At 41.6% G+C, this 15459-nt stretch overlaps 2 protein-coding genes across 4 annotated transcripts in view; one reads left to right on the forward strand and one right to left on the reverse strand.

Moving 5' to 3' along the window:
- Positions 1–139: 139 nt before the first annotated feature.
- Positions 140–3968, forward strand: LOC133956794 (2-epi-5-epi-valiolone synthase-like). Its single transcript, XM_062392104.1, has 5 exons — positions 140–335; positions 1455–2085; positions 3101–3337; positions 3435–3687; positions 3812–3968. The coding sequence occupies exons 1-5, from the start codon at positions 208–210 to the stop codon at positions 3898–3900; spliced, it is 1338 nt and encodes a 445-aa protein (XP_062248088.1). The 5' UTR covers positions 140–207; the 3' UTR covers positions 3901–3968.
- A 379-nt stretch (positions 3969–4347) lies between these two features.
- LOC133956793 (microphthalmia-associated transcription factor-like) overlaps positions 4348–15459 on the reverse strand; it is a 30362-nt gene continuing 19250 nt past the window's right edge. For all 3 annotated transcript variants that reach the window (XM_062392102.1, XM_062392101.1, XM_062392103.1), the window contains exons 3-10: positions 12585–12800; positions 12385–12480; positions 11811–11928; positions 11519–11611; positions 11348–11404; positions 11140–11215; positions 9043–9190; positions 4348–8163 (exon numbers count right to left, since the gene is read on the reverse strand). In XM_062392102.1, coding sequence (XP_062248086.1) covers positions 7777–8163; positions 9043–9190; positions 11140–11215; positions 11348–11404; positions 11519–11611; positions 11811–11928; positions 12385–12480; positions 12585–12800 — 1191 coding nt within the window. In that variant the 3' untranslated portion in view covers positions 4348–7776. The remainder of the gene's footprint in view (positions 8164–9042; positions 9191–11139; positions 11216–11347; positions 11405–11518; positions 11612–11810; positions 11929–12384; positions 12481–12584; positions 12801–15459) is intronic.

Consider the following 15459-nt stretch of genomic DNA (forward strand, 5'->3'; position numbering starts at 1 on the left):
AGTGTGGTATTAATACTTTTCCTGACTGGCAGATTTGTTTCTGTGGGGGTGTGACAGGTTACTTAAGTCAGCTGTAACATGTATATAACCCCCCCCCCACCCCACCCCCTCGGTCTCTGCTGACCTTTTACATGTACACTAGCCTCCAGATTGTCACTCCACAAAGTAGGCTGAGGACATCTGGCCGAGCCGGGGGTTTCAGGGACCATGCTTTCTCCTAAGGACTGCAGCCACTCACCACAGACCAGGTTTGATCTGGTCCAGGTGAACGGGGCATGGACCAGACAGACAGAGCAGGGGCAGGGGGCGGAGGGAAAGTTGAGTCATGCTAAAATGTAAGTACTGAGTTTTAAAAGGATCTAGGTCACGTGTTTAAATGATAAGTGTGATTTGATATGAGCGAATTAATTATTATTATGAATAATAATATAATAAAACATTCTAAAACATTTATAATGTGTTCATTTTTCCACTGTATGCTTCTTAGTCACATGTTCATGTTTCATAGAATGGGGCGAGGTCTTGTACTTTTCTATTTCAGGCTGAGGTCACTTACATGTTCAACAGCTGTGGGAGCAGCAGATCTATTCAAATATTCTCTCTGAATATTGAGCCTCACTATGAAAACCTTTCCTTATGGACAGATTCAGTGTTTTCACATGAGAGAGTAGTATTTTCTTTTTGTTTTTCCCCTCTGTGCTTGAAGAGGCCAGGGTTCTTTCAGAGATTTATATGCACCGGTCAGGATTCAGCAAACGTTCGAATAGACATCTCGAGACATTTTTACTACAAACAAAACCCAAAATAGTTTTAATTTTTCAGTTTCAGATAATCCCTCAGAATCCAGTGTTCTGTACGTTGTAGATTTCACTCAAGTATTTCCAGTTTCCTGTGGAGTGTTCTTGCAAATCATCCAAAATTTATTTTAACATTTAATAATTTCGTCATTACTCACCAAAACAAATTGGGTGCATCCCAGAGGCCTGAACATGTGCATTGAATGCACTTAGGTGAGACACTCACTCTGATTGGACGTATGAATGCAAAGGCTCATGGGACTTTGATCGCTCTAGTTAAATGTAGCTGTTTTAGTCATAATCTAATAACTTTGTGTTATTGTTCTGACCTGGTTCATGTTTCTGTGTTCAGTTTTCGCAGCATACTTTAATATTGCATTAATATGGTCATGTTTATTAGTATGTATTATAAAATCTGTAGAGTCAAATGAAGCTGTTGAATAAACGTATTCGGGTAGAGAGCATGAATAAATAATAGCATAAAATGTAAATAATGTAGTAGAAGTACCTCAAATCTGACTCAGTTACTTTCCACCACTTGTATGATGTTTGTTTTTTGTGATCAACGACAAAGCACAGAATCAAACTTCCACCAAAGCTAATTCCCTTTTAATTTTTTCTTTTTTCTTTTGTTGCCTTTTCGCAAATGACCTTCAGCTATGAGAAGAAGTCCGAGCACGGAGTTTCCTGGACAGTGATCAGCCCGATTGTGTTCACCTACAGAGTCATTCAGTGCCAGAACCTCCTGGATCCCAGAAACGACACTTTGCTGTGGGGTCATTTAGGAGGCGAGGAGCGGAAAGAGGCCGCAGGTAAATCCAAACCTGTGAAACGATTCATCGTCATCGATGAAGTCGTCGATCGTCTGTACGGCTCTCAGGTGCTCGGCTACTTTGAGTCCAGGGACGTCCTGTGTAAGATCCTCCCTCTGCCCACCACTGAGGAGAACAAGAGCATGGAGTTGGTGACCAGGATCCTGGAGGAGGTTCATGAGTTTGGTCTGGACCGGCGCTCCGAGCCAATCATAGCCATCGGCGGGGGGGTTTGTCTGGACGTGGTTGGCCTGGCGGCGTCTCTCTACCGCCGGAGGACTCCGTACATCCGGGTGCCGACCACCGTGCTGGCCTACGTGGACGCCAGCGTGGGGGCAAAGACAGGGGTCAACTTCGCCGGCGGGAAAAACAAGCTGGGAAGTTACGTCCCGCCGGCGGCAACGTTTTTAGATCGCTCGTTTTTCCAAACTCTTCCGATGCGTCAGATCAGCAATGGGATGGCCGAGATGTTAAAGGTTGTTGAGGCTTGAAAAAACAGTGATTTTCCCGATGGTCTTGCATGTGGAGACCAAGTGTGTCAAACTAACCTCCTGATAACTGATGTGAAATACACAGTCACATTTGATTCCCATCTAAATTTTGAAGCCTTTATGTCAATAACTTTATTAAACCTGAGAAATATACCAACATCAGATCAACCCGGTCTTTTCCTGATCGAGAGGAACTTATTCACGCATCAATCAAATTTTGTTGATGTTGCCAATATTCACAAATCACAATCTCATTGGAATAAAACATAGAAAGCAGAGCACGTTTACAAAATAACAACTGAACACAGTGTCTAATGTAAGTGAAGCAATATGTTAACGTCAGAAGTATTTATACAAGAAGAAAGTATGACAGAGATGAAGGACGCAGTATAGAAATTGTATTGATAACATTATTGCCAGAAATATTATACATATGCAGGAATATTGAATATCTAAGAAATCGAATTGTGTTCATAAGCCATTGTCGCATGGGTAAAGAAGTCCGCAACATGTATTGATGAGACATTTACGTGATGAAGAGGAAGAGGAGGAAAGAAGCTCCAGGTCTGTTTTTATAATCATTGATCAAAACATATTTTTATAGGAAACACTTTCAATGCCTGATTTTCTAACCGGTTTAAATGGATGTTGTTTGTTTTTTTTGACTGTTTTCTTTCCTGTTTTCTTTTGTGTTGTTTTCATTTCAATGCATTTTTTTGAGGCCCTTTGTAACCTTGTTTTAAATTACACAAAAAGATGCTGAGTTGCTATGGAAATAATGTCTTATATCATTATTACTATCATCAGCATTTTTCAATTCCAAGAAGATGTTTGCACAGTAACTTCCTGATTCTTAGGCCGATAGTTGCTGTTGTTGATGGAATCGTGGAGAAATACATACGCTGATGATAGAGTTATGTGGTTCTGCACGGTCGTTCCTCTTCAAGCAGAAACCAACTTTCTAATTGTTTCTCTTCCACTTGTCTCCGTTTCACCTCAGATGGCCCTGATGAAGCACCCGGGCCTGTTCCAGCTGCTGGAGGCCGAGGGCCGGAGGCTGCTGGACACCAAGCTGCAGCCGGACAGCACCGACAGCTCCGGACATGAGGACAGTGCCGCGGCGTCCACCCGGATCGCCATAGAAACCATGCTGGAGGAACTGGCTCCCAACTTATGGGAGGATGATTTGGACCGGCTGGTGGATTTTGGTCACCTCGTCAGCCCCGAATTAGAAATGGTGAAACAGTAGCTTCTGTTATGTTTCTGTTTTTGTTTTTTTAATCCCTGGACTGGTCTGGATTGAGAATTATACAAATCTCTGTTATTTCTGACAGAGAGTTTTACCAGCGCTGCTTCACGGGGAGGCGGTGAACATCGACATGTCCTTCATGGTGTATGTGGCCCACCAGAGGGGGCTGCTGACAGCAGAGGAGAAGCAGCGCATCATCCGGTGCATGCTGGGCCTGGAGCTGCCCGTGTGGCACCAGGACTGCACCCTGGCCCTGATACACAAATCCCTGCAGGAGCGTTTGAGGCACTCCGCCGGCTCCCTGAGGATTCCTCTTCCCACAGGACTGGGACAAGCAGGTAGAATATCACACCATCAAACCCGCCTGACAACAATCTGCTGCCCAGAGTAAAATACCAACCACACAAAACGTATCTCTGAGATCAAAAATGTTAATTAAGACTTTTCTGATTTTTTTGACAGAAATCTTCCACGACATGATTGAGGAGAATGTCCTCAGCCAAGCCTACGAGAGGTGGACCAATGAGCTCGCTCCCTCTGGGACATGTTGAAATACATCCACTTGTTTAGCATCTTTGAGCAATGAGTGTTTATTAAATGGATAATTTCTAACTGTTAATGTATCTGCCTCATTGCTAATGATTCATAAGAGAACCCACATGTCCTCCTGTAAAACATACTGGAAATATTATGAAATATATCTCTGTAAAAAAGAAAATTGTTGATCAATCAATCAATACTTAAAAATGTGCTTATATCTACTTTATAGTGTGTTTTAAACATTAAGTGCGACAAGGATACACCTAGATTTACAGAAATCCTCTTTTCTTTACTTTAGTTTGGTCCTTGGCCCATCCACTAACAGGAAGGAGGGGGGGGGGGGGGTACTCATATTTTTGGGAGCTGTCATGTCGCCCATCTTAAAACAAACAGTTGTCAGTTATAAATACTTGGTGCGAATGATGAGATCTCAAGAAAAAACACGAGCTCCCCCAACCTTCAAATAAAACTTTTAATATTTTTCACGACATCGTTTCCACATCGAGTACCAACGAGTTAGAGTTCACTAATCTGAAACAGTCACAGTTGCTACATTCATCTCATATAATCTGTAACTATAAGAACAGTAGCATCATCAGCCGAGGACGTGTTTGCATTGAGCCACAGGGATGAGAACGAGCACAGGTCTGACATAAGATAACATGGTTCTTCATTAGTGGTTCACCCATAATGTTTTTACCATCATCATAATTAACAGTTGGGATATTCATGGGGAAATCAGTCATATAGCGAAGGCTTTGAATAACCTGCCGTCACTATGTGTGTCACACTGTTGTTCAGTCACATTTCAGGGTTTGAGTGATTTACCAGTTTCCATTAGATTAAAAAGCTGATCTGGGTTCAGTCAAATGGCAAAGTTACAGGTCTGGGTGTGCTGCAGTGTTAAGGCTCGAAAGCTGGGACTGGTGTGATCGCAGAGGGCCACTTGAATAAATCAAGATGTCTACAGAGCTTTCAGGTTTATCAGGGCTGCTGTGTTTCCGATGTGACAACACAAATATAAATATTGTTATCACGTGACGGCAGATCCACATTTAGGTAATTTGATGAAGGCGCCTGAAAGCTCAGGGATTAGTAACTAAGTGGATCTCCAGTTGAGATTATTTCTTCCACTCTCACACTGTTTGATTGCCATCATGATGTATTGCTTTTTTTTTTTTTTTTACTTAAGAAGCAGAAACACAGAAACAAAGGTGCTTCAGCTCAGCGGTCTATATCTCTTCATGACTTTTATATAAACTTTGATTTTTGGCAACACATTTTTTGGCAGTTATCACCTTGAACTACATTCGTACTAGTCTCAAAATGAATATTCAAAACAACTTTGGAAACAAAAACAACACTTTCTTCAGAGTAGAGCTTGACCTTCACAAGGAAAACACACAATGCACAAACACAAATATAAAGAGCTCCAAATGTTTCTGTATTGAACTGAGAGGAGATTGTGAATAAATAATCATAAAGTGAAGGACTAACTGAAATTGTGACTATGAAAATGTTTTTACAATAAATCCTTAGACCGAACCAAATGTCCTCTCAGTTATCTGGACACTTAAAATGGTTTTGTTGCAGTTTTAAAAATATTTTTTAACTTCAAACATTGCTCTGACAAGTTGTTTCATCGTTCTTATTTTCATATCAACGTTTCCCCTAATCTAAAGCTTTCATGACAATATGATGTGAAATAAAAACAGACGTTTGGAAAAAAAAGGCACTTTAAAATATACATTTCTTTACTAAATAAATAAAACTATGGGAATAAGAATGATAAAATAACAATCAGCAACAATCAATAGTCATAATTTAGAGGCTTAATTGCATATTTTACTCTCTTTACTTTTACGAGGATTCATTTCACAATGCTCCACTTGTCTTTTTTCTACCCAACACTTTTGTCTTGTGTTCTCTTTTTTTTTGTGTGTTGTATACTGTATTGCTCTCTAAGGCATGACTCAGCACTCCTCGGCAGCACCGGACAACGAAAGAAACACAAAGTTGCATCATCAGGGTCAAATAAACGACTGTAAGGCACTTTAAATTAATTCAGAAAAGATCATCACTTAGATACTGCTTGAGACTGATTCATGAGGAGATCACGTTGTGGAGCCGTGACGCCGCTCGACAGGCACAACTTCAGCCGGTTGCATAGTTGGAGGCTCTAATGTAACAGGGCTCTCGGCAAGCCGCAGGTAGTCGTTAACGAAGGCGAATAAAAGCGAACGTTTGAAAACAAGTCTCTCAAACAAACAACAACCGCCACACACCAGGAGGAATATACAATCTCATCCAATGTTGTGTTTGCATTTGAAAAACAAAAAAAGCCCAAAATACAATAGTTAGTTTATGCTTAGATACAAAAGAAAAAGAAAACAGGCAAACAAACCACGTTTCAGTTTACAGAGGTCATTCCAGTGTTTTTGACAATGTCATGCATTTCATACAAAATCCCAAGGCGGTCTCCTTATACTCCGTTGCAATATAAATGTTCACATAATGGAAAAAAAGGAAAAATAAAAACAACGTACTGAATGTGAAATGTCATCGCAGTGGTGTAAAAACAAAAACAAAACAATAATTTAGGAAAATGAATGGACCATTATAAAAACTAAGAATCAACACGTATGACGATCGGTATGTTCGTCTGATTCCTACAGACAAGAGTATAATAAAAACTGATTCATCTTTAATAAATCAATCACATATTAAATATTTGTAGAATAAGGTAAAAACATTCAGGTCTGTAGAGTGAACTCGTTGCCTGTGTCCTTCATTTTGACAGGAGCGAAGATTCTACACGTTTTATTGTAAAAAAAAAAGATTCTTTACTTATATTTTATGGGAGTATTTCAGTAGTTTTGGCAGTGAGGAATGTTTTGGTGATGTATGTGGCGCACACTGCCGGGTCACTCAGCACGGGGCGGGTGAGGCAGGTGTTGGTGAAACTTGACCTTTCTCTATCGTTACTGGATCATTGTGCATCATCTCGACATCATAACACTGAATAAAAGCGTAAGATTAACTCTCACTGTTCATTTCAATTATCAAAAAAAGGAGATGTTTATATATTTTGGTACTTTTATTTCATGGGGCTCTTTCAAAAGCCTTATTATAAATATTCTTTTTTAAAAGGGGAATGTGTACATAAAGGTATATAAAGTCCTGTTTACATAGATACATAAATAAGATCAAATCTACAAAGGATTAATATTTGTCAAGGAAGACATTTCAACTGGAAGACTGACAAAGACTCAGCTAACAGCCAAAAACATGTGCATAGCAATACAACATCGATGTCTACACATCTCAATAAGGCATCAGCACATTCAAGTTCAATCTAAGACACAAGGAGTGTAAAGCACTAAAGTAATAAATAGACTTTTCTTTTCTTCTATTATTGCTAATGATTTTTTAAAAAGCAGTGTTCATCTCACCACAAGAATATCTACACGTCTGACCATGATTTATAACTTCCCTAGATTCTTTGGAATCAATAGAAATAAACATAATCTAGCGTCTATCCAAAGATAAATGCATATATATATATTTATATATAGATTTGTTTTTTTAAATACAAAAACGTCTACTTTTGTACCTCATTGTCATCAAAGTATTGATTAAAAGCAAACAGACTTTAAAATCAGTCTTTGAAATCAGGGGCTGAAAAGACAAAGATATAACAAAACAAAACAAACCCTAAAAAAAAAATAAAAAAAAGATTCAACGCATGTAAACACGGGCGGGAGGAAAACAACAAAAACAACAAAAACCCCGAATGAGACAAAGAGGAGAGCGAGTCCAGCAGCTGAGAGCGAGTTGGAGGATGTTGTCGCAGGAGATGCAGGTGCGCTGTCCTCCAGGAGGGGGTGCTAACAGTCCTCCTCGTTCTCATCCATGCTCACGCTGCTCTTGCGGCTGCTGTCCTTCGACGTGCTCGGGGAGACGGACGAGAGCAAAGGGTCCCCGCCTCTCACCGGCGACTGGTTGTCTTCCATGAGGATGTCGTTGAGTTTGGACTTGCCCTGGACGCTGTAGTGGCCGTCCGGGTAGTTGGAGTGGCCGTCGCTCAGCTCCAGGGCGCCGGGCGGCTCGGGGGTGCAGCCCTGGTGGTGTTGGTGGTGTGGGTGGAACGTGTACAGCTCCGGGTGACAGTCCTCCAGGGAGGGCTCCATCTTGACGCCCCGGGGCCCCAGGTCGGCGGAGCAGAGGGCGGACGCGATGCTGAGGCCGTGAGCCCGGGCCTGCATCTCCAACTCCTGCAAAACAACCAAACACACATTTCACTCTCTGACACAACACAATTCATTTCTACCTCTGTGTATGACATGTGCTTTAGAATTAAAACAGCTGTTTGACTGGGCCCGGTCAGGAATCCTGTATTTTCCACTGACATGACTGTGGCTCGTAAAAAAAATCCTTTTTCCTATTCCCACTGATTATGCAACACGCCGCTCTAATTAATTACTGCATAACAAATCCACAATTTGACCCCCCTATCACGGCCGGCCGCGCTGAATCACACTGATGCTCATGGTAAATCAGTTACAAGTTCACGCTTTGAAGTACACTGCTGTGCAAACTAGTGCCTCTGCTCCTTTTCCCAGAAATCTGACCCATTTCCAGAAAGTGTACTAATGTTTTCAAATAGTGGGGAAGGATCTATTTGTTTTAGGTGGGGTGGGCTTAAAGATGAGACCCCCCCCCCCCACCCTCTAACTCAGAAACCACACTGTAAGCCTCCTTTTAATCTAATGATTTGTATATCGTTCTGTCACATGGTCTCTGAGTCTGTTCCCTAAGTACAAGATTCATGTTTATTGAGTAAGTCAGAACATTGATTTACGGTTATCAAAACAAGATATTTAATGAATACCTGGAATATCAATTGATAAATACATTTATTTCAACTCAGCCATGCATGAGACTACATAGAAAATGAATATGAGTAATTCTGGACCCATGAAACGAAAAAATGTAAGTAAGTATTTGTGATTATCAAAAACAAGTTAATTGAGGAATACCTGAAATACTGAACTACGAAATGAATTTACTCTAAAGATTTAGAAGAACTAAAAACTGATCCGGGTCCCTTCTGACCCCATGTTGTGTATCAAAAGGTCGGAGCTGTTATTTACCTGTATCCTCAGCATCAGGTGTCTGTTGGCATGTTCAAGCTTCTTCTGCCGGATCTCCAGCTCCTTTGCCCTCAGCTGCTCTCGCTGCATCTTCCTGATGTAGTCCACCGAGGCCTTCAGGATGGTTCCTTTGTTCCAGCGCATGTCTCTGCAGATCAGAGAGGAGCCATTATTCTCACATCCTATAGTCCCAGTATTGATGTGAGGCATTGAGATGAGGGTGGATGGTGTGAACTGGTATGACTCTGCCCTACGGTGTGGATTCTGTGTGTACGTTGCCAAATAGTAGATTTGCCCGTGAATCATTTCATTATACAGTGTGAAGCAGTGAGGGATCACGGGAGCTGTCGTTTTTCCCACCATTGTCGACATATATGACCCCAGATGAGGAGAATCAAAAATACAACTTTATTCACGTCACGAAGCAAACGCCAACGAAAAACCACCATCCATTATGCCTGACCAGTACAAACGGCTAACTGGCTAACTGGCTAGCAGTGGGTTTTGCGTTGTTTGCCCCAGACGTTGTAGCAGAGCATTGTTATATATGTCGTATTCTGACGAGGACCCCGTCACAATGCACGCTTTGTTTTACGTGGTTACAGTTAAAATAATGGCGTCAAAGTGTGTAGTGCGCACATCAGGGAATCAGAGGCGTGACGTGTGACAAAACGGCGTGTGCATCCGTTTCGCCACGCCGGTCAAACTGCCTCGTTCCCCCCGTCACAAGATCGTAGTCGACTATTGGAATCAACGCAGACTTTGCATTGTTTGTAACTTCTCGATTAGTCGGTAAGTTGGATCTGGTTGGTGATTCTCCACACGATGGGGCAGAGGTCACGTTTCTTATTTTTATTCAAATCTTTACGTTGAGGAATAAAGCAGCTTGAAAACCCTGTGTGGTTTCACTGCTTCTGTTTCTCACTGGAACACGTGTTCCTGGCTTCTTTAGAAGGTGGAGTGTGGTTTAGAAAAAGTTCAAAAGTGCTTCTATATAATTTTTAAATTTGTAAAACATGCTATAAGAATCAGAATTAAAGAAACTGGAAACATTCCAGGATTCCACAATTTTAATGGATGCTAATCTTTGATGTGCTTTTCGCGTAATCCTGCAAACCTTCAGTTTGTTCCTCTAGCATCTGAAACACGTGTCAATCAAAGAGCCTCCGCAAAATGTAGTGATCAATCATAAACACACAACTAAACTAAACTCTATTCCTAAAGTTTCAATGTAGAAACCACTGACACATTTTTTAGATGCAGTATTTTTGTGATTCAAATTGATTCAGGCTCAAAAACAACTTCTCCTGCTCCTCAGACGCTCTCGGCCCTTTTCTGCCTCCTGCCTGAGCACAGCTGTCACCAAGACGTAGCTCAGGGGTTTTATGGAGCTGCAGAAAAATCTAGGTTTAAAATCTTTAAACTCTTAAATGTATTTGTTTCCCTACATTTGAATTCATGAATTTACATTTAAAGTAATGATTTCAAAAGGACAGGCATTCTTTTCTTTTCATTATATTAAGTTATTTTAAGCTCGGTGTTTGTGGAAGGACAGTCACTGAGTTTGTGTGTCTGTAGGTGTGAGTGACTGTGTGTATGTTTGTGTGTGTGTGTGGGTGTGTGGGCGGAGCACCCAGCTGGGGTTTAACAAAACAACCATGGGTGGACACACTCACTAAATACATACAAAATTGACATATGATGGATATGTTCATCATCTCAAAGCAAACACATCAAACTCCGATAATACATTTCATCTACTCTGTGAGTTTGTTCATTTAAAAGTTTTGTGATATTTCTTTAAATGGATCATTTTACTTTGTTTGGTTGTATTTCAAACCTAAATTGAACACAATTTGTATTCTGTTTTGTATTTGTTGACATGACCTGAATAATCGACTCCACCACAGCCTTAACTCTTTCCATTCACCAGGCCACTGCTCTCGTGGCTCGAGGGTGAATTACACGCCCGTATAAATCAAATTTTCCACTTTTATCACTTCTTGCCATTTCCCTTCCTTGTCCACGGGAGACTTTACATGTCCCTGTGACAAATGATGCTCTCCACCACTACCGTGACTGTAACAGGTAACTTACGGGTCGTTGGACTTTGGAATCAGAGTCCCCAACTCCTTGATTCGATCGTTGATGTTGAACCGTCGTCTTCTCTCAACTGCAAAAACAGAGCCGAACCAAATTGAGGATTAGATGATGAAATGACGCCCCCAACGCACACACAAGTATTTTTAAATGTTGATATGTACAATGTAGAAATAACAGGGATTAAAGAGCAATTTAAACTCACTCAAATTGTGGTTATCCTTCTTCTGCCTTTCCTTTGCCATTGCTCGTACTTCCGCTACTAGAAAAAACAACAACATTTGGATCAAGCCACCAAATGAACAGTGACAGTGAATCATATAGAAAATGTGCAGCAGCAAATTTCCTCATTTTGAGGTGAAGGAGGCAGACGTACCCACGGGGAAACCTTCAGGCCGCTGGTAGTTCTCAAACTTGCCACAGGAACCAGACTTATCCAGCATATGCATGATGGCCGGGGATTGTGAAACTATGGGATAAAGCAGGTTGTGTTAAAAGTTAAAATGTTAAAAACACACAGGAAAACCCACATCACGGACAGTTGACCTCCACACATGGACGAGGACTGAACTAATAGTAAAAAGCTGCGTTCACAGTTTCCCTGCATTAGAGAGGCTGAATGATACAGATCACGGATGTTTTCGTTGCCAGAGGTGGAAGAAGCTCACCTGAGTATTCCCTTTTGATGTTTGGCAGGTTGGCAGGGCAGGAGTTGCTGATGGGCAGACCTTGCTGGGCCATACCCTGATTACCATACATGTCCATGATGTTAGCCTGCATGGGGATCTGAGGGGACAAAGCAAAGACGTTAACAAGGGATCACAGACCCCCCCCCCCAATCCTCCTGCATAGATGCTTATCAGCACTAATGGGAGAGGTGGTGACACAGAAAATGCTAGTTAGAAAGTGACAAAAGATCCTTGATCCCCCCCCCCCCTCGATCTGGATCTGCACCATCATGCACCTTTTGCGTAATAATAAAATAAATCACACAGGTTAAGATCTAGTTTACTATGCTCTCGTGTGGTGACCTTTAACACTGTGGTTCTTAAATGAGGGTCCGTGGCACCATGTAAAGTTTAAAGATTCAGCCCCGGATTATTTTCCTATCTTGTAGGGGGTCCTTGTTATCTCTGCTTTAACAGTATTGGGTCTGTAGTACTGGGTCTGTAGTACTGGGTCTGTAGTCCTGGGTGTGTAGTACTGGGTCTGTATGCAGGACTCAGTGTTGAGGACACTTACTGTGTTTGCCATCTGAAGTCCCGGGTCCATAAGGCCGAGGATGTCATCGCTGTAACTGGACTCCAGACTGATAATATCATCGATGACATCATCCATCTAAAACATAACAGATATAACGACAAGTGTGAGTTAATGAGAAAAAGATGAAAGAAGAAGAAGAAGAAGTATTTTCCATCTTCCGCAGGTTTGAATCCAGTCACCTCTTTCTCGCAGTTGGAGTTCAGGGTGAGTAAGGCCATAGGGCTGTTGGGGGCACTGTTGCCCGGCCCTGGCGGCATGCCCCCGTGGTCAGAGGGCTGGTTGTGGCAGGGCAAGCTCAACACCTGAGAGCCGAGCTTCCCCAGGTACTGCTTCACCTGCTGCTGCTGGGAGCGCTGGATGTGGTATTTGGTTGGGTTCTCCAGGTGAGTCTGAACCTGGAGGGGCGAGAGGGGACGAGGAGGGAGAAGAGGAAGGAGACGTGAGAAGAGAATATGACAAATACGCAAATAAAGAAAAGGAAAAGAACGCGTTGAGCTCATTAGAAAGAGACAGAGAATGTTCACTTACTCTACCTCTAAAAATTGTTTGGAGATATATATATATATGCATATCTAACAAGTCGTCTTTTACTGGATTATAAAACAAGCTCTAAAAATAACTCAAAGTCACAGCACAGACTTAAATATTAAAATAGACTTGACATAGATTTCAAACGCCGCGATGCATTATGCATTTCTACTTTTGAGACACAGTCAGGAGTTGTAATCTCAAAGAGGCTCACAAGTAAACATTTTTCCACATATTTCTCTCTCGGCTCAGACTCTGCATATTTTCAGCAGCAAATGGAAAAAATAAGAAAAATCACAAGCCCGCCCGTCTCTGCGCTCCCCGGTTATGGATGAATTTGATTTCTGTGGATCATTAATCCCCCGCGCAGCATTAATGATCCAGAAAAGCTACTAAGGCAAATAAAATAAACACACTTCAGACAGATGTCAAAGGCTGAGACACATCAGAAACAGAGCCGCAGCGTTTTCCAGCTCCCATTTGCAGATTGTGTTTTTAAAACCTTTCCTGCATTTTGCCTGATTTCTATTGAGGCAGCGAAGACAGATAAAGACACGATAGATAGTTCATCACTAGATATAGAAACTATATAAAACACTCTTCCTCTAAATATAAGATAAATCTTTAACGTACCTCGTAACCGTGATATCCAAGCATGTCAAACATCTTTTACAGATCCGTCAAAAGTTAAATAAAAAAAGGACAAAACTAAAGTGCAGCTTCTGTGTTTGAACTTCTATCCAAACTACCAAGTGCTCCAGCTGCTTCCCTCTCGGTCTCACTTGAGGATGAAGCTCTGCGAGTATGAGGACAGACACATCCAGCTGATCTTTTAAGGGGCACGGAAGGTAATTAGTTATGCATGTCAAAGAATCTCAGGACAACACAATGAGCCTTTTCAAATTTGTGTTGTTTTATGTAAAATCTGAATTTATCCCTTTATGGTGTGTCACTTGATGTCAGGATGCGGTTCTTACAGTCAACGCCTTTGTTTCCTAACGGCCACCTCCTTTACTGAGACTTGTCCCCGGGGCTCTTACTTATAGGCCCATCCACTTCTTTTTTTTCTTTTTTTTCTGCTCAAACCCTGAGGATGCTTGGCATGTGCTCCCAGCTCCACACAGCACAAAGAATAAAGTCTGTCTCATCCTTGTTTGTCCGCAGCTCGCCTCTCCTCGTGCCTCTAATTGACTCTTCTAATCGGAGACAACAGGCGAACCGCGTCTCGAAGCAAATGAATAACAATCCGGGCTACGTGATCTGGGAAACTGATACGTTTGTTCAGTTGTGGCACGGAAGAGTTGGGTTGGTCTAGTGAGCTGAGGGGGGGTGGGGGTCACAGGCTCCAGATGAAACTATATGGTTATGGATGAACACAGTTATGCAGCTAGTGGTTATGGAACTAATAAATAACTGTCTCCTACAGCAACTTATATTCCAGAATACACGTGGACCAAAGAACAAAGAAAATAAAAAACCTTGACTGCTGAGCACAAACACTCAAATACAAATCCACATTTGCACGTATGTTATCTTGCAACGGATGATTTTCTTTAGGCAGTAAATTCAGCATTCTACTTCTACGTTGCCTAAGCCAGACTTTATATAATATTGTGTTGTTGCTTTTATGTTTGTGTCTCTCGCTGCTTTTATAGTTGCTAAAGGGAGAAAGGCGCTTGAACGTGAACATGACTCCAGGAACGAGGATCACAGGGAACATGAGGTTAAAAATTGGTGTAAATGACCTCGTTTAGAGTCAAATTTAAATGTCGGGGCCTGGACGACACCACAGGATGTTTTATTACTTTTAAAGAAGTGGTCACCAGTAACTTCAGTTGTACTGGATTTGTACCCCCCCCCCCCCCCCCCCCCCCCACACACCAAACACTCCATCTCCATAGTGGTGAGTAGATAACAAGTGAATTTTCCTTTTTTGGGTGAACTATCCCTTTTATATTTCCAATGCTTTAATTCTTAGTGCTTTTATCGCCTGTCCAGGGACTCCAGATGAAAATTAGCCTCTATGAATAACTCTGGCATATTTTGAGAAATGTGATAAATACCGTATGCACTGTCCCTATCAAATGAAGTAAAAAAGGTAAAGTTAATTAAAACACCTGTATGGTCTGTAACAGTCGAAACGCACCTTTACGACAAACTGTGCTGCCTATATACGAGAGATTTCTTTGGTTTCACCTGTGGTGTCGACAACTACAGCTTCATGGAAACCAGTGCCAGTGAGGCTGTGAGGGTTTCACTGTCTGATGCCCACAACGTTAAACTGAAAATTCTCCGAAGCAACTGACTCGAACACTTGTGCTCTCACACACAGCCCCTGAAGGATATACATGAAAACTGAGAGTTCAGTGCATGTCTGGAAGCAGCCGACACGGATTCAGTTCAGTCATAGCGATTTTATTTACAGTTTAAACGTTATATTCAGAGGTTTTTCAAATAATATATCTTTCTATATATACATTGAGAAAAATTTGACGATGTTAAAAAACCTACACAAATGTTTGAATC

This window comes from Platichthys flesus, chromosome 7 (assembly GCF_949316205.1).
Source record: "Platichthys flesus chromosome 7, fPlaFle2.1, whole genome shotgun sequence".
Taxonomy (NCBI): domain Eukaryota; kingdom Metazoa; phylum Chordata; class Actinopteri; order Pleuronectiformes; family Pleuronectidae; genus Platichthys; species Platichthys flesus.

Bases quoted from the DNA above. Each gene is read 5' to 3' on its own strand.
- LOC133956794 (XM_062392104.1), top strand. From the start codon at position 208: ATGCTTTCTCCTAAGGACTGCAGCCACTCACCACAGACCAGGTTTGAT. The intron at 2,086-3,100 runs GTTGTTGAGGCT...GTTTCACCTCAG, and splicing joins GGATGGCCGAGATGTTAAAG to ATGGCCCTGATGAAGCACCC. The intron at 3,688-3,811 runs GTAGAATATCAC...TTTTTTTGACAG, and splicing joins CACAGGACTGGGACAAGCAG to AAATCTTCCACGACATGATT.